Source organism: Mytilus trossulus, chromosome 1, assembly GCF_036588685.1.
Source record: "Mytilus trossulus isolate FHL-02 chromosome 1, PNRI_Mtr1.1.1.hap1, whole genome shotgun sequence".
NCBI classification, from domain to species: domain Eukaryota; kingdom Metazoa; phylum Mollusca; class Bivalvia; order Mytilida; family Mytilidae; genus Mytilus; species Mytilus trossulus.
The window spans coordinates 33,739,580-33,758,172 of NC_086373.1; the positions used below are offsets into that span (position 1 = coordinate 33,739,580).

The 18,593-nt window shown below is 33.0% G+C and overlaps 1 protein-coding gene across 1 annotated transcript; it reads left to right on the top strand.

The window, feature by feature from the left end:
• Positions 1-17: 17 nt before the first annotated feature.
• On the top strand, positions 18-7,558 carry LOC134722254 (solute carrier family 66 member 3-like). Its single transcript, XM_063585866.1, has 6 exons — positions 18-305; positions 1,531-1,613; positions 2,008-2,080; positions 3,447-3,513; positions 6,833-6,953; positions 7,312-7,558. The coding sequence occupies exons 1-6, from the start codon at positions 148-150 to the stop codon at positions 7,446-7,448; spliced, it is 639 nt and encodes a 212-aa protein (XP_063441936.1). The 5' UTR covers positions 18-147; the 3' UTR covers positions 7,449-7,558.
• The last annotated feature ends 11,035 nt before the right edge of the window (positions 7,559-18,593 follow it).

Below are 18,593 nucleotides of genomic sequence, written 5' to 3' on the forward strand. Positions count from 1 at the left end.
GAAAGATAAAATACTCAGCAAATTTGAATTGTTTTCAAAATTAATTCCTTCATTGGATATAGCATCGTTTGTTGATTTTTAATTTTCTAGAATAATTATTAGTTCCGATGTTAATTAGATAAAGAGATCAACAGGGAAGATATCAACATGAGTTTATCAAGTGGGGTGGAGATATTTTGTAATATTTTGAGTACCACTGTAATCATTGGTGGACTGTCGTTGAAGATACCTCAAATCATTTCAGTGGTGAAAGCCAGTAGTACAAGAGGGCTTAGTTTCAGTGGTGTAATTCTGGAGGAATGCGCGTAAGTGGATATTTTATGTTTTGATACGGTCCCTATGAATTTATAAAAATAGATACGAATCGGTAACGAATTGAAAATAATCCGGATTCGAGTCACGAAAATAAAGTTTAGAAAAGAAGACATTTGAATTGTCCAACATCTCCAGTTAAAATTAAATCGATTGGTTCTGTGAACTTGAAATGTTCTTAGGGTTAATTCAGGAATATGGCAGTTTTTTCTCTCCATCCTTTCATGAGTTAAGCATATGTTTTTGTTTGAGGACTTTACGTTTTGAATTTTCCTTGGAGTTTGGTATTACTCAGTTTTTATAAATATTTTTTTAATTACGAATAATTGAAAAAAAATTGCATTAAAGGGCAAGTTTTCTTATATGTTCACATTAATGATTATGATTTCTTACTGAGTACTGTATACTGTCATATTTTAAAGTTTTTTATTCATGTCCTTTGAACCGATTGCTTTTCATGATATAATAAGAAGGACAATAAGCTGTATACATATATGAATCCTGTTTTGTACTTATAGTTAACTCCCTTACTCAGGCCTTATCAAAGAAACTAGGAAAGTTTTGACACATACATATGCCATGTGGCATAATACTTAAATAACGGAATGGAGAACGGAAATCGGGAATGTATCAAAAACATTCAACATAGATACCAGGATTCAGTGCAATTTTGTATTTGCGCCAGAGACAACAGGTCAGGGGAGGGTTGGACATGTTTAACAATTGCGACACAGATGACCTTAGATATGCTTTATTGTCAAAGTCATATGCGTAACCTAGGCTCAGCTGTTGCTGACTATATACGTCACGATATGCGATTGCTACTTTGGGATATCAAATCTGTTTATTTTTAATTTGAAACAAGATTAAAATATATTTTTTGCGGTATTTTTTGCTCAATTTTCTCTATTAAGTTTTAAATGTTTTATCATAATAAATGTGCATAAAATTCGGTTAGCACTCGTTGGCATCCCCACACCATGCACACGTTTCTATTTTAATCAGGTATGGTCTGGACAAATAAAGTACTGTCACGAGTGAAAGATGCATGGTTTTCAAAATATTATATAGTTTGCAATTAAGTAATAATAATATATGTATTTTAGATTTAATTATTTGCATGTGTTCTATGATGCTGACTTAATTATTTGCATATGTTCAATGATTCTTACGTAATTATTTACAGGTATTTTACAATGTTGACGTAATTATTTGCAGGTATTCTATAATGCTGACATACCATTTTGCGTCTGGATACCCTCTCATGACATACTTAGAGTACACTGTGTGTGTGTTGCAAGGTTTGTGTGAACATTTATAGTGAAAATTAAGATAATGTTAAATTTTACCGTTCAATTTTACCGTTATTTTGGAGTTTTTCTTATGTAGTTATACATGTAATTTGTTGTAGGTACAAACAAATGTAAGAAAACTTAAGTGTTAATTGAATAACAAATTCTAAAACAAATGAGATAATTGACTTCACACTGTAACCATCTTCGCTAGACAAGGGTTACGATCCACTCCCGCTCTCGGGAGTGGATCGTAACCCTTGACTTGTGAAGAAGCACTGTAACAGACGGAATAATTTTGAAGAAAAAAATATCTAATTGTTCAACATGCAAGTTTTATTGTTACATCTCATATTTACTATGTACATGAATAATCATTGTTTTTCACCATTTGATTTTCCAGATCTTGTACTGATTATGCTTATCCTGCATTATAACGACCAATTTAGTTTGATGTCAATTATTTGGTTTGTAGTGTATCCTTTGACCAAAAGTTTATCTTTCTGTATAATTCAGGAACAGGTCTGGATTTCAGTCTAGGAACAACGCCTCCCTAGTAATGGTTAGAGGAGGAAGGCTATTTCTTATACGTTTCAAAATTTGATTTTTCCTGTTTTAGGGAGGGAACTATATCTGCATCTCTTTTGAAACCAGCCCCTCAGTTTTTCATTGCTGCTATACAAATTCTATAAAGCGAGCAAGTTGAAATATTTTTTTTTGTTGTCTCAATGTTAGTGTATTCTGTTGTTTCTTTGCAAAGCTATTTTCTATTATCCTTATAGTAAGATATTCTCTGTTGCCTTCATGTTGAGATATTTTCTGAGTCTGACGTTTTCTAGCTCTGACGTAAAGAAGTGTAACAATAGCGAATGAATGAATGATAAAATTGAGAATGGAAATGGGGAATATATCAAAGAGACAACAACCCTACCAAAGAAAAAACAACAGCGGAAGGTCACCAACAGGTCTTCAATGTAACGAGAAATTCCCGCACCCGGAGGTGTCCTTCAGCTGGCCCCTAAACAAATATACTAGTTCAGTGATAATGAACGCCATACTAATTTCCAAATTGTACACAAGAAACTAAAATTAAACTAATACGAGACTAACAAAGACCAGAGGCTCCTGACTTGGGACAGGCGCAAAAATGCGGCGGGGTTAAACATGTTTATGAGATCTCAACTCTCCCCCTTTACCTCTAGTCAATGTAGAAAAGTAAACGCATAACAATACGTACATTTAAAATTCAATTCGAGAGAAGTCCGAGTCTGATGTCAGAAGATGTAACCATAGAAAATAAACAAAATAACAATATGAATATGAATATATTTTATTGAAGAAGCAAACATTATGCTATAGCAAAATAACATAATATGCTATTACAAAAATGACATGCAGTAAACAAACAGAGAACAACACAATATGGTCATAATAAGCACACAATTACAACTGCTATGGTTATCTGTGATCTTAACTTCCATGCCGCATTAAGAAATTTGCATAATTGTTTAGTTAGACTCTTTGAGCCAGCCTGTAAAAGAAATACCAACTTTCTTTTAGTTTGCCATGAACAATAATATTGAATAATAGTGAATACTAGTAGTTTCATTTGTAGAGCATTTATAATTCTACCTTATAAAAATACATCATACGGAGAGTCACTAGTTAAAGATATGGAAGTCATGATTTAAAGACTGTACGGTGACCAATAGTTGCCACGTTATTTGGAATGGGGTATAGTTGTCTAATTGGCAATCATACCACACATCCTTTTTAAGAGGTTTTCAACGTTACAGTAGGAAAAACTATTCAAAAGAAAGACTAATCCTTAAAACTTTACAGATATTTTGCTGTATATAACTGCATTGCTTTCAGGATTTTTCCAGACTTTATTGTGAACGCATCTATAGTAAGTAAAGTGTTTAAACTAATTCGTTTTCTACATATTATAGTCTAGTGTATAAATAACGCTATAACAACTCCAAGTCAAAGTAAATTAAAGTTTCAAAGTGCGCGATGTATCAGTGGTATCCGCCTGCATACGTGTAGATCAGGGGTGGTGTTCTCAAAAGTATCCTAAGATTCGTCCTAAGACACATCTTAGACCAATTTTAGGATGGACTTAGGATCAACTTAGGACACTCGTTAGTTGTGTCTCGAAGCTATCTCGGACGAATCTTATGTTAGGACGTCCTAAACATATCCTAAGTCGAAATTGTAAATCGTAAAAGTATTTTTTAATAAAGTTGTTTACGAATTTCATAGTAACATGTACAGAATTAAATGCATAATAACAAATGTATTATATCAAAAAGGATTGTTAATTAAACTGTAAAACAATTTGTTTTGAAATGAGAATTAAATTTGTAGTGTAATCGTATCGTGGAACACGAAATTCAAAGTTTAAAATCATGCAATTTTTTTTTATATACGAGTTAATAACCGATGGTGCGTTTCATTTCAAATCCTAAGATAGCTTCGAGAACACCACCCCAGTGTGTCAAACAAATGACAGGGCTAGAGCATACCATAGGGTTGAAAACTAACCTTATCTTGTCTATAATTGTTTGTTCTAGACCGACGTTATCTATCAAACGCGATAACAGGGTACCAGGTAGCTTGAGTATCATAGCATATCGGTCGCTCGAGAAAAAAAACCCATGAAAATGTTTAGTTGATATGTTACGAATTATTATGCTAGACTGGTACTCGACTCGACCATTATTAAAAATCTTAACAATATTTGTATATTCAGAAGGCATACTCAATATTTTACGGACGGAACAACCTACCATTTATATGCAGATACTAAGTCTTGATAATCGTGAAAAAGAGTCCAGTCTTTTATCATACTCGCAAATGCCGAGTCTCTTTTGGAAAAGAAAATACTACTTCTGTTTTTTATCATTCTCTCTACTAAATTAAAAAAAAAAAGTTACATTCATGTATTTTTTTTACTAAAAAATGTATGTAGTTACGTATTCAAGAGATGAAAGTATATATCACGGGTTTCAGTGCCGTAATATTATACAGGGAAAGGTATTTTCTAGTACAGGGAAACACAAATAAGGGACTTATTTTAAATTTACTAGAAGGTAAAGAAAAATTACAAAATATAATGGAAGTAATTAATCATTAACTATGATATGTTTTTGTAACCACACGTGCATGCATATGTATGTTACATCTGCTTAGTAGCATTAAATTACATAAGTTTGTAGTAAATGATGTCTGTTTTTAATGTTATCATGTATATTTTTGAGTTATTGATTTCAAAATAAATATTCAAATGAAAATAAGAGATTAAAAATTTATTTATGAGATTTTGCATGTCACAATAATTATATTTAAATATTTTAATGAGCAATCTGTTAACGTTTGGAATAAACCTTGCTTTTCATATTGAATATTCATTAACTTATCACTGACCAGATCTAGTAACACACATTGATACTGCATAAAAATAGTTTTCATTTTTCTAAACGATTTTAAAATCATTTGCATACAAAACATAGTATACACTTTATATTTATTTATCCATGTACAAATACTTTTTGAATGTACCAAATGCATGGTGTAAAAGAAGATCTAGTAGAAAAATGTTTGATATTCTGTTTCTGATGTTTGGCCTGAGTGCTACAGGTGAATGGAAATCAAACAAATCCTGGTGAAAATCAATCAAATGGTCATCTCTCATCATCCTGTATATGAATAGATGATTTATGACGTACTGCATGCATATTGAAGTTCGAAATACTAAGAAAACAGAATATCAAAAGTATTTAAAATGGACAACGCATGTGCAAATATCAAATGGACAAAACTTACATTCTTGGAATAAGAACATAGCATGTGAAAAAGAGATGGCTTAACCCCAATTAAAAACAAACTAACGAAAAAAAAAACATTCACAAAAATCAAGAGTGCGTAAGTCTATAGGAATTCACTCTCATAGAAATTGCCTTTATTCTGCAAAATTAAATCTTGGCATCGCGTTCAACGATAATTTATTCCCGTTTGCGAAAATGTCTCAGCAATGACACGAGCCATCTTACATAAATAAAAATTTACCTATATCGTTAGTTAACAATATAGATAAAGAAAAGAGATAAACGTTTTTTGCTACCGCTCACACGAAATTAAGAGCGCCAATGACATGCATTACATACAAACATCTTGACGAAAGAATTTGGCCTTGACAAATTCACATGGAAACTCAACATATTCCCCCACGACGTTTACCACTGAGGTATGAATAATCATAGGCCTGTTCTATCTTCCCTTATAATTCCAATCAAAGATTTATAACTTGATCTTCCTTGACAGTATTAGATACTGTGGTTACAAAAGTGTTATTATAAACAACGTTACATTGTTGAGACTGCAAAGTGCCCCACGAAACCTTTTCCAAACTATCAACATACTTTTTACCCCGCCATTAAAGCCAGTATGAAACTATCTGCTCTAGGGGCGGGGTGAAACCGATGTGAAAATTAAAAAAAAGATAAAAGATCCGTCAGATTATATACAATATTTTATCTTGCAAATGTTTTTGAAGAAGAAGCTAAAATACAGATTGAAAGAATTGGTTCAATTTTGTTTGAAAGAAAATACAATTGCCAACGTAGATATCTTGTTTTAATGCGGAAGCAATTATTCTTTAAAAAGGAACTCTGAAAAAAGAACTTACGGATTCAAACAAATCATTCTGTGGAACCAACATAGTCAAGATGCGTGATTTTGTTAATGGTCAAATATTTGTTAGGTTTTAAGGATTTAAGGGATTTTTTAAACAAACAATCTGCATTCCTATGGGAACCAACAGTGCTCCCGGACTATGTTCCTTTATTCATATGAAGCATACTACATCCCGCTTCTTCTTATTAAAAATGGAAGATAATAGCATTACTTGGCCTTTAACTTCAGGTTCCGCTATTCAGATGATGTCATGTGAATAGATAATTCAAAGTAATGTTCGTTGGTTTTATTTGTTTGTCAACGTATTGTCATTTGAGGGCAATTCGTCTCTCTTAATTTTCCATCTATTTATAAAAATATATGCAGCATAGTAGTACGTTGTCGAGACAGTCATTTATGTCAATGGTTGTATATATATTTTCGGTATTTTCAAATACAATTTAGCACGAAGAAGACTTACTTCTAAAGATGGAATGAATCTATAGAAAACAGACATATTCACAAGTAAATCTTATATTCAATTGTTTCAGAATTTGGTAACACCGTTATCCGTATTTAGTAAGGCAGCCCAGATCAAAACCTTATGGGAAAAGAAAGACTCGGGACATGTTAGTCTTACTACATACTCTATAGCAGCATACGGATGTATAGGTGAGAAACTAGACAAATTCAAAATAAATAAAACCGAAAGACACATCAAACACTGATTGAGGGATTTGACCTTCGTTTTGTATGTTAAGTAAATAAATAATTTTATTTCAAGAGGATGAATTCATTTAGCCGACACTAATCGGCCTGAAGGTCGTCAAAATAGGTTAAACACGCTTGAAATAGTTTTATCCTTATTATTTTTTATAAAGTTAAAACTATCTTCATCATATAATTAGGTTACATTTTCATAATGCTTGTGAATCAAAGTAATTTTGTTCGCAAGTTTTTACACCACAATTTTTTTTTATAAATAAATAGAAATGTTGTACTAGTATTCTTTAACATTTTATATTTTTAGCTCGTGTGGTTACAACTGCATTTCAAACAGCTGATGTTGCAGTTCTTATCAATTATATTACCAGTGGATCACTCAATCTAGTTATTGTTGCTTTGATAATTGTTTACAGCCAAAACAAGAAACACAAACTGTATTAGAGGGAAAAATAAGATTTTCCTAGCACAACTTATAGTGTTTATGTTTTTAATTGTTTTTATGTTTTTAATGAATGTTTCCCTACATACATCTTACTTTGTAATTTTTATAAATTGTTTTATTATTTTAATGAATGAAAATATTTATTTTATTTTTTTTATGTTGTTTTTCATATCTCGAATTCATCTTGAAAAGGTATATTCAACTGAAATCTGATAGTAAAACCTGATCTTACAAGTTACAGAGGACCAACATTCTGTCTAAAGTTAGCTCGTACGAATACATTTGTGAATAATTTCTGACAGTGTACGCACATTACGCGAATTACGCACATTGTTTTGTCGCTACTGTGAAGCGATGAAAAAGGCGACTTTCCTATAAAGTCACAAAGAAATCAGTTTTTATTAAATCTTTAAAAAAAAACAAGCTGCCAACAGAACGTCTTAAAACCTATAAAGTAAGAATAAAATATAGGAATTTTAGAATGATTTCAGTCGAAAGTTTCTTATAAATGGAAATAACACCATAAACTCCGCGCGTCTGATGTGTTCCTCATCTACGTAAAATGCTTCAATCCAGGGATGTATAAATACTTGTTGAAAACGGGACTATAAAGAATAGTCAAGAACCGCCAATGTCAACTTTGCCTGAGAGATTTTGAACCTTAGTAAAAGTTTCTATAAATTTTACAATGCGAGTAAACAGAAAGATGTTACTAAAAGGAAGATGTATTTGAATCTTCATGACATACAATTTCATCCGTTTTAATCGAAAATTGAAATAAGAGTTAAATTGAAAGAAATTTTACGCTTTTTTATAGTCTCTACTTCGAATTAGTATCACTCTCTTCGAAATTTAATATATAAAAACTATTTTTATACACTTTGTTATTCGTTTTTTTTAAATGACTCATTAATGATATCTTGTTTGAAGAAGAAGAAAAAATACCCTATATTGTTCCAATGGAAATTTGAATGTTCTTTCCGTAAATTACCTCGGTAAAACCTGATTTTATTTTATTTAGGGAGTGAATCGAGAATATCGCCTATCATTTTCTTTCGCGAGATTTTACAATCATTGGGTCGATAACAATATTAGTGACGATGCTATTTTACCAGTCCTGTAGTCCTCACTGAAATATCATTGATATACGGCTATATATTTTCTGTTAATTAACTTTTTAAAAGATATAAGAACCACCAGCAGCCCAGTAGTCAGCACCTTTTGTGCTGACATGAATAGACCACTTTCGAGTTCATCCGTCACCGGAAAAAAACTCGTCAATTATACGCGCCTTTATCATCGTCATTTGTGCGTTTAGGGGCGTCGTCACTTCCCTTCCAATGTTGAGCGAGTGGTTGGAAAACTATAATTCTATATTATACGAATTATTCGGCAAATTGAATTCTCAAAATATTGACAATCAACACTGCTGTCATTAGGGAATTGTCAGTAAGTACCTACAGAGCAACCATTATTTCTAGTTTATCCTGCACAAAGACGATCACTAAGACGCTTGATGAACGTAAATAGTGCAGGGATACAGGCGAGTCCCTCTATCTGGTAAATGACGTCATAAAGGCGTGTATAATTGACGAGTTTTTGCCGGTGACTGGTGAACTCGAAAGTGGTCTATTATCATTGATCAATATGGTTATATTTATAGATCTTTATAAATTAACTGTTTACAAAATTTAGAAGTTTTGAAATACTAAGGCGTGTCTACCTCAGGCATAGAATACCTAAGCTGGATTTGGCAAAACGTTTAGGAATTTTGGTTCCCTCTGCTCTTCAACTTCGTACTTTATTTGGCCTTTTTTGCTTTTTTGGATTCGAGCGTCACTGATGACTCTTTTGTAGACGAAACGCGCGTCTGGCGTATATACAAAATTTAGTCCTGGTATCTATGATGAGTTTAATTGGAATACTTTTACGATATTTTTGTTGTTATGCAAATTTCTCGCTTATTACGAGTGATGTTATAACCATATTTGGTGTGTGGTTCCTTGTGACGTCTTCGTTTTCATTAGACCTGGTTCATCTGACCTTGACATCATCTCATGGATTGGTGATCAAGGTTGCAGTTACGTGATAGGTCTGTTTCTTAATAACTATAAGCATATATGTCAGATATATGTGGTGTTTAGAATAGCTGTAATGGGACATTTCAGCGTGTGCACTCTTGTTTTATGTTGTTCTTATGCTATCCAGTTACAACACTTATTCAGGTTAGGGGAGGGTTGGCGTCTTCAAATATGTTTAACTTCACCGCATATTTCGTACGTGTATGTGCCAAGTCCGAAACCATGAAGATCAGTGGTTGTCATATTTGTTTTTCGTAAATTTTTAAAATTTAATCAATTAGTATCATCCATTGAGTTGTTTCATATTTTGCATGTCGGGGTCTTTTATAGCCGACAATATGGTATGGGCATTTTCCATAGTTTAATGCCTTACTGTTGCCTATAGTAGCTATTATATACTTCCTTTGATCTTTGGTTGAAAGTTGTCTTATTGGTAAACGTAGTTACATTTTCTTATTTCAAATGCATTATTAGATATCATTGTTTTACAGTACCATTAAATTGCCATGTTCATATGTTTTTAAGAAGGGTGTTGTTGTAAAACCATAAAACCTCAAGCAACAGTGTTTCTGGCATTTACAGGCTACTCTAAATTTTTACATATTAATGTTATAAATCAATTTATATCTTCAGATGCCTCCTTTAAATTGAATTGTACAGAGAAGGCGTTCATATTTGTCAAACGTATTTCCAACATGTGTAATGATGATATCTTACACTGCAGGTCCAGATAATGTAGCTGTAGTTATCACAATAAAAATAAGATGTGTTTATGCGTAACTATACAACAAGGGAACGATTTAACACTTAGTGCTGCATATTAAGTAATAGTTAATTGAATAAAAGTAATTTGATGAAAGTGACAAACCATTGTTTTTGTGGATCCCTATAATTAGAGTAACTGTATTTTAATTTTTAGATTTACTTCTGAGAATCATTTTAAACAGAAAGATGCCGAACTGTGAAGGAATTGCTTCCTTCGAATTTCCTTACGAGTTAAATAAAACCTCTGTGTCTCAACTATTTATTACAACAATTTGGGCAATTGAAACCGAGCTTCAATTTATAAAACTTCTTGTTTATTTAGAAGTTTATTTGAGTACATGATTTTTATAGCTTTTCGTTGACATCTTACCATCTATGCATTCATCAAATCTGTTATGTTTCTATTTAAAACACAGAATCTCCTATGCAGGAGTTCCTTTAAAGTTCATTCTTGTGAGGTTTATGGACTGATCAAAAGTTCTTTTGGTATACGAGACATGTATTTTAAACATTTGTAACTCATTCGGTGACATATTCGGACTTGATGAAATGTACAAAGAGTTACAAGCTTCTTCCTTTTTAAATGAATCATTAGTGACAAACAGCATTTTACAATGAAGTGAACTCAATATGGAATATAAAAAGATTTGATAAAAAAGTTAAAAGTATGCAATGTTATTTTTTTGGGGCAATCTGATTCGACCTCACAACACATGAGCTTACCGGCTAGATTAAAACACGCGGTCACCGAGGCTTAATGAATAATTTTAAGGTATCTAGTAGTTTGGTCACATTTCGTAGTGCATCTTGTAATTAACAATCCTTAACACATGCATGACATGGGTAAACTATCTTTGTTCTAACTGTGTTGTGATCTGGATAATACACAACAAAGGTGTGAATTAACTACCTCAAATATACTGCACAGTTTCAAAGCACTCTTACCTTAAAGGCCGAAACATGGATTTTGAAAGGGGTGTAATTCTATAGAATTTGAAAAAATTATCACCGAGTGTAGCGAGACTAAAATATTTTTTGACGATTTTATGCTAAAACATGATGTTTTCCAATCAAAGGGATACACGGGACAATGAATATTTTATATATTTTGAGAACAATGCAAATCTGAAATCAGTGTTTCACAGTTGATAGTTATCAAAGGTACCAGGATTATAATGTAATACGCAAGACGAGCGTTTCGTCTACATAAGACTCATCAGTGACGCTCAGGTCAAAATAGTTGTAAAGCCAGCATTTAGGACTCAAAATATCCAAAAACATTGTGCCAAATACGGCTAAGGTAAACAAATTTCCTAGGATAAGAAAATCCTTAGTTTTTTTTCGAAAAATCGAAAAAATGTTTTGTAACAGGAAATTTATAAAAATGACCATATTATTGATATTCATTTCAACACCGAAGTGTTGACTACTGGACTGGTGATACCCTCGGGGACGAAACGTCCACCATCAGTGGCATTGACCAAGTGTTGTAAATAGTTATCAAAGGTACCAGGATTATATTTTAATACGCCAGATGCTCAAACGAGATAATAACATTTATTAAATTGTAATTTCTGCCAAAAAAAAATGTATTCCAAAGAAATAAAACCTGATTTGGATTAGTTTCGTGCTCAATGAAATTTGTTACGACTATTTAAAAATGAATACCTTTTGAGTAACTATGTTTGGATCGAATTTAATTAGAATCATAGTAAAGTTTGTATCAAAACAGCGTGGATCGTAAGATATTATTTTTGATATAGGTACATCACCACATGGAAAGGTCGACTATTCATACGTATTACATATGGATAGTCAACCTTCCAATGGATAGAAATAGATGCCTGTGACCTAGCTATGCAAATAACTCACGTCGACGTCACACCATCTATGGCGTAACGATCACAAAATTGAGCGCCAAATTTGACTCAATCCAGTTTCTCTGTCTCCGTATTAATAACGTCTTATATTTGACTACCTGTAGGGTTCTCCCAAAGGTAGTACCCTACACCCCGTACAAAATATGTGAAACTTTCAAATTTCAATAAAACTTTTTTAGATAATATAATGAAAAAAACGTTGTTTTTGCGTTACACTTTGTACCCGAATTACCATAAAACTCGCCCAATTCGGACTAAGACCGGGGATTAATTCGTTATCTACGTTCATATCCGTAGATGTGGATATTTTAACACCCTGAAGTACCCCAGTACACCATGAGGCGTAGCTATATCATATAGTATAGTTTTTAACACAAGATAGTTGTCTACACAAAACGTCAATTTCTAATTCGTCTCTTATTTATATAAAAATTGTGAATGAATTTAACAGAAACGTAAAAAAAATCAACCATTAAATCGATTTTTTTTTTTTTAGAAAAAACCGAAATATGAAAAAAAAAATTAAGTTTAATACTTTCCAAATTTAAACTACACAATAGCGTGTTTCGCACCTTTTCTTTATCCTATATACAAGAAAACTCTTCTATGAGCCGATTGTGATATATCGTCCGCATATTTCCAAAATGTTCACGTAAATTGATGGCGTCATGTGATCATACAGTTATTGGCCAATAAAGTCGGTATATATCATCTAATCTGCACGGTCGACTCGGGATGGCTGTTTAACATTAACTCCTACGTAGTTTGGGTTAAATAGGGTCACCGAGCCGTGCAGCTTACATGATATTTACCGACTTGCTTAGTCAATAACTTTAACAAATATTTCGGGTTGGTTTCCATTAATGCATCCTCTAGAACCACAAATTAATTCCCCACCCGATGTTAAGACTTTAAGTTATACATAGAATTTGGTATAAAAACAGTCATCTCAGTACCAATATCTATGACAAACGAGACGATTTTGAAATTATGAATTTCCTCCAACTAAGTAGCATTATACTAACTTTACCTGCATGTTATATAACTCATTCTGTATTCAAGAGCTCTTAGCAGCTATCCAGACTTCATGAAACGTCACTAGTGTCTAAGAGGATAGTTGATGAACCAGGAGTATATAAAAGAACATCTCGTCTTCTTTCTTAAATGTTCATCGGTGGATACCAAGACCTTCTATATATATTCCTTATCAAATACATGAGGTGGTCTTGGAGTATAGATTCTATGTACTGCGTTGTTTATCATCTTAATTACGTGTCACAGTCTTTTTTGTATTGGTAAATTATCAAACTTTACTGTTTATATTAGTCTATTTTGTTTATATCCTTTTGGCGTGGCTCGGTACTTGTGTATCCTGCAAATTGTTGGGCTGTGGTCATTTTTGTTTTATAATGAGCTAGTCCTTCGTTTATGCTAAGTTAATGTGTTAATTATGCCTTTTTGTTTTTCGTTGTTGCCACATTTGTTTGTTTTTATAAGTTTACAAAAAAGAACACAATGTTCACTACTGTTATCCTATTTCTTACGTCTTTGGCTTTGATGTTTGCCTGTTTAGATCAGACATTGTTGTCAAGATAATTGCAATTTTATGCAACCATCATACAAGTGAGAAGTTTAACAAGCTACAAAAACCGTTTGAATCCACTATTTTTTACAAAAGGAAATGCCTGTAGCAAGTCAAGAATATGACAGTTGTTTTCCAGTCGTTTGACGAGTTTGAGCTTCTGATTTTGCCATTTGATAAAGGACTTCCCAATTTGAAATTTCCTTGGATTTCGGTATTTGTATTATTTTGCCGGTTTTTGTTTTATATAAATAATGAATATATCTGGGGTGCACGTTAACTAACCGACATGACTGACTGAAAAAAAAAATCAAATGTGTGCGTGTTTGGCTTAATAAATATTTTGATATGAGCGTCACTGATGAGTCTTATGTAGACAAAACGCGCGTCTGGCGTACTAAATTATAATCCTGATACCTTTGATAACTATTTACACCACTGGGTCGAAACTTCTGATACAAATCAGAATTAAGAAACTGAATGGGTCCATCAATGCCCATGCTACGTCAATCTTCAAAGATCCAAATGTTGCTAAACACCTATCTGACCTCCATGATGAATATGTTGTTGTCCCCGCAGACAAAGCCCCAAATAACATCGTTTTTATCTGTAAAAGTCATTACATTAATTGCTTGATAAACGAATTAGGTATAGACAATTCACTTGGAAACCCAACATATACCCTCACGACACTTACCAAAGAGGAAATCCTGGATAATCATAGGTCTGTTCTTTGTTCCTTTGGTATTTCAACCAAAGATGAAGAACTGGATCTTCCATCACTGTATTGGATACCTAAACTACATAAGTGTCCTTACAAACAACGGTATATTGCTGGGTCTTCCAAGTGCTCCACGAAACCCCTTTCTAAATTATTAACATCCATTTTATCAGCAATCAAAGACGGGCTTCAAAGTTATTGTGAAACTGCCTATTCTAGAGGTGGCGTAAATCAGATGTGGATACTTAAAAATTCCAAAGATCTTTTAGAGTACATACAATCTAACTCTCTTTCATCTTGTAACAGTATTAAAACATTTGACTTTTCTATTCTTTACACAAATATTCCACATTCCAAACTAAAAGACAAATTAAAAGTAGTGTTGTCAACGGTTAACCGGTTAACCGGTTAACCGTTCGAACGACCGAATACCGAATACCAAAAACGCTAACCGGTTAACCGGACTTTTTTTCCAATTTTGATAGTTTTGATATAAATTTGCATGGAAATCATTAAATACTAGTAGTTATGTTTTAAAAATTGTCGTCGTGATTATTAATTTCACAGATCAATTGTCCAGTATATTGATTACTATTGTTGATCCTAAATACATAAAATTAATTAGAGCTCGGGGCAGGACCTTAAAAAAACATGATTGGTAAACATGTTTTTTTAACAATAACTTTAAATTAGAGATGCGATTAAATTTTACTGATTAGTTCATTATCTCGTTTTTGATCATATATTGTGTAAACCAACATCTTAAACTACCTCCGTAGTGCAAGGTTTAGTCTTTCTTTAAACGAAATGCTACCTTAAAAATTGTGAAATGCAAACTAATGTGAATGTGCTCAAGGTTTACGTGATAGTACGAGTAACATGCTAAAAGAAACAAGCAAACAAAGTAAAGAAACAGGTCGTATGTTGAGCTATAGTTTCAGACAAATTCAATTCTACTAGATCAAAAAGGTTTTTTTTATATATTTTTCCATCTGAAGTTGGTACAAATGCTATAGTTAATTATTAAAAACCAAACTTCACCAGCAATCCTCACAGACATGCCTTTTATGCCAAAGGACAAACTTCAATTCTTTAATCGTAGTATTATGACTTGGATGAAAGGTCGTCAAATTGACACTCATACAACATCTTATTACTATGTGTACAAGTATGGTACTATTGATAAGGCTTTCAAACGACAACTTAAAACTACCGGTTAACCGGTTAATCGGTCGAACGATTATCCGAGTAACCGGTTAGTCAAAATTGTACGATTTGACAACACTAATTAAAAGAGTTGGTATTACTTAGCTTCATAAAACAGAATGGCCAACGTAGATACAAGTATCTTGTCTTAGGGAGGGATAAGTCATACTTTGTAAAGAATCATTCTGATTATAACAAAAAATTCTCTGAAACCGATATTATCAAGATGCTTGATTTCTTGATTGACAACATATGTGTTACGTTCGGAGGACGTGTTTTTCAACAGACTGTCGGCATCCCAATGGGAACAAACTGTGCCCCTCTACTTGCTGACTTGTTTCTTTATTATTATGAGGCTGACTTCATGCAGGAACTTCTTAGGAAGAAAGATAAGAAGTTAGCAATATCCTTTAACTCTACTTTCCGCTGTATAGATGACGTTCTTTCACTGAACAATTCAAAATTTGGTGACTATGTGGATCGCATCTATCCCATCGAATTGGAGATAAAGGATAGTTACAGATACAGTTAAGTCGGCTTCATATCTTGACTTACATCTAGAAATTGACAATGAGGGTCGGTTGAAGACAAAACTTTACGACAAAAGAGATGATTTCAGCTTTCCAATTGTGAACTTTCCATTTCTAAGTAGCAACATTCCAGCAGCAACTGCATACGGGGTATATATCTCTCAATTGATACGATATTCCCGTGCTTGCATTTCCTATCATGATTTTCTTGATAGAGGAAGCTATTAAACCAAGAGTTCCAAATGGTGAAGTTGAAATCATCCCTTCGTAAATTTTGCGGACGCCAGCACGAGTTGGTTGACCGTTATGGAATAACCGTTTCACAAATGATATCGGATATGTTCCTTACGTCGTAACTACAATCCCCTTCCCTTTCATGAACTTGACCTACCGAATTAGACTATTTACCGGATTTGTAATCACATAAGCAACACGACGGGTGCCGCATGTGGAGCAGGATCTGCTTACCCTTCCGGAGCACCTGAGATCACCCCTAGTTTTTGGTGGGATTCGTGTTGTTTATTCTTTAGTTTTCTATGTTGTGTCATGTGTACTATTGTTTTTCTGTTTGCCTTTTTCATTTTTAGCCATGGCGTTGTCAGTTTGTTTTAGATTTACGAGTTTGACTGTCCCTTTGGTATCTTTCGTCCCTCTTTTTCTGCCTGTGAACGTTTCGTCCCCGAGGGTATCAGCAGTCCAGTAGTCAACACTTCGGTGTCGACATGAATATCAATAATGTGGTCATTTTTATAAATTTCCTGTGTGCAAAACTTTGAATTATTCGAAAAACTAAGGATTTTCTTATCCCAGACATAGATTACCTTAGCCGTATTTGGCACAACTTTTTTGGAATTTTGAATCCTCAATGCTCTTCAACTTTGTACTGTTAGGCTTTATAAATATTTTTATATGAGCGTCACTGATGGGTCCTGTGTAGACGAAACGCGAGTCTGGCGTACTAAATTATTATCCTGGTACCTTTGATAACTATAGAAATTGAACAAGTACCTATGTGAAAATAATTGTCAAATATCAAAGAAATCATAAGTGATAGACAAAATCTTGTTAATAAAAACCCAAATAAGCTCGGAACCTACCATAGCTGAAATTACGTCGAAGTGTAAAATGCAAGTAAATGTCTATTCTAAAAATACAATAAATAAACAGGAAAATGTTCAAATCGAAAGTATGAACGAAACCATCAGATGACCATTGTAGTAATAATTGAACAAGTTACGATAGTTTTTTTTTATCTCTATCATTTTTTTTTTCGATTTTTCGAACAGAAAATATAATTTAAAAGCAAGCGACATGTTTTTTATAAAAAGCACGAAAACAGGACAATGTCAAATGAGAGTAACATAGTTCTAGAGAGTGCAACGCGATATATACAACGTGTCGTACGTTTCCTGTAGTTAACAACTGACCGTCATGAAATTAAAATTATCAAATAAGGTAAACAAGTTTTGAATAAACACCATCATCTATAAGTCAATAGGGGTCATTTCCTGCTACTTTTAACCAGATTTCTCTAATGACCACTTGGTAAGGCGAATATGATGATGTTCAAGTATAATCCGTGATTAAATGTCTAAATAAATATTATATCAGAATTAAGTGTTATATTTGACAAATTTTAATCTTGTTATATTTTGACGATTAAGATTTGGGTGATATCTCTATTTAAAGATGTCATTCTTAATACTAGTACAATCAAATAAAGTAGGCAGTACTTTGTCTATAAATTAGTAATACAAATGATGATTAATAATAATTTGATAAATACAAGTATATAAATAAAAGATTTGAAAATAGAGCTGTTGTTTTATTATATATTTAATACTTGGTTGGATTTGGGAAAATGTCGGAATTGAGTCTGAACGGTTGGCTTCATCTTCGCTAGCCAAGAGTTACGTGGGGGAGTGGATCGTGACCCTTGGTTAGCGAAGATGTGGTTTCTTATAAGTCTCTGTGACACAATAACTTAAACACCGGTGTATATACATGTATTTAAAAAAAGATTATAAAAGACGTCGAAAGCAAAGCAAATCAGTCAAAGCTTGTTACTTCCAATGTTATGATGCTACATACAACATATGCTATAAAAAAGAAGATGTGGTATGATTGCCAATGAGACAACTATCCACAAAAGACCAAAATGACACAAACATTAACAACTATAGGTCACCGTACGGCCTTCAACAATGAGTAAAGCCCATGCCGCATAGTCAGCTATAAAAGGCCCCGATAATTTTGTTTTGTGCAAATCACTTTCATGCATTAGTTCTGCTCAGAAGGTGTATATAGCTTAACATGTCGTTTAAAAGGGATCATAATTTTAAACATTCATAATCTTTTCTTAGAACATAGAAGGATAAG

Bases quoted from the DNA above. Each gene is read 5' to 3' on its own strand.
- LOC134722254 (XM_063585866.1), top strand. From the start codon at position 148: ATGAGTTTATCAAGTGGGGTGGAGATATTTTGTAATATTTTGAGTACC. The intron at 306-1,530 runs GTAAGTGGATAT...AATTATTTGCAG, and splicing joins GTAATTCTGGAGGAATGCGC to GTATTCTATAATGCTGACAT. The intron at 3,514-6,832 runs GTAAGTAAAGTG...CAATTGTTTCAG, and splicing joins TTATTGTGAACGCATCTATA to AATTTGGTAACACCGTTATC.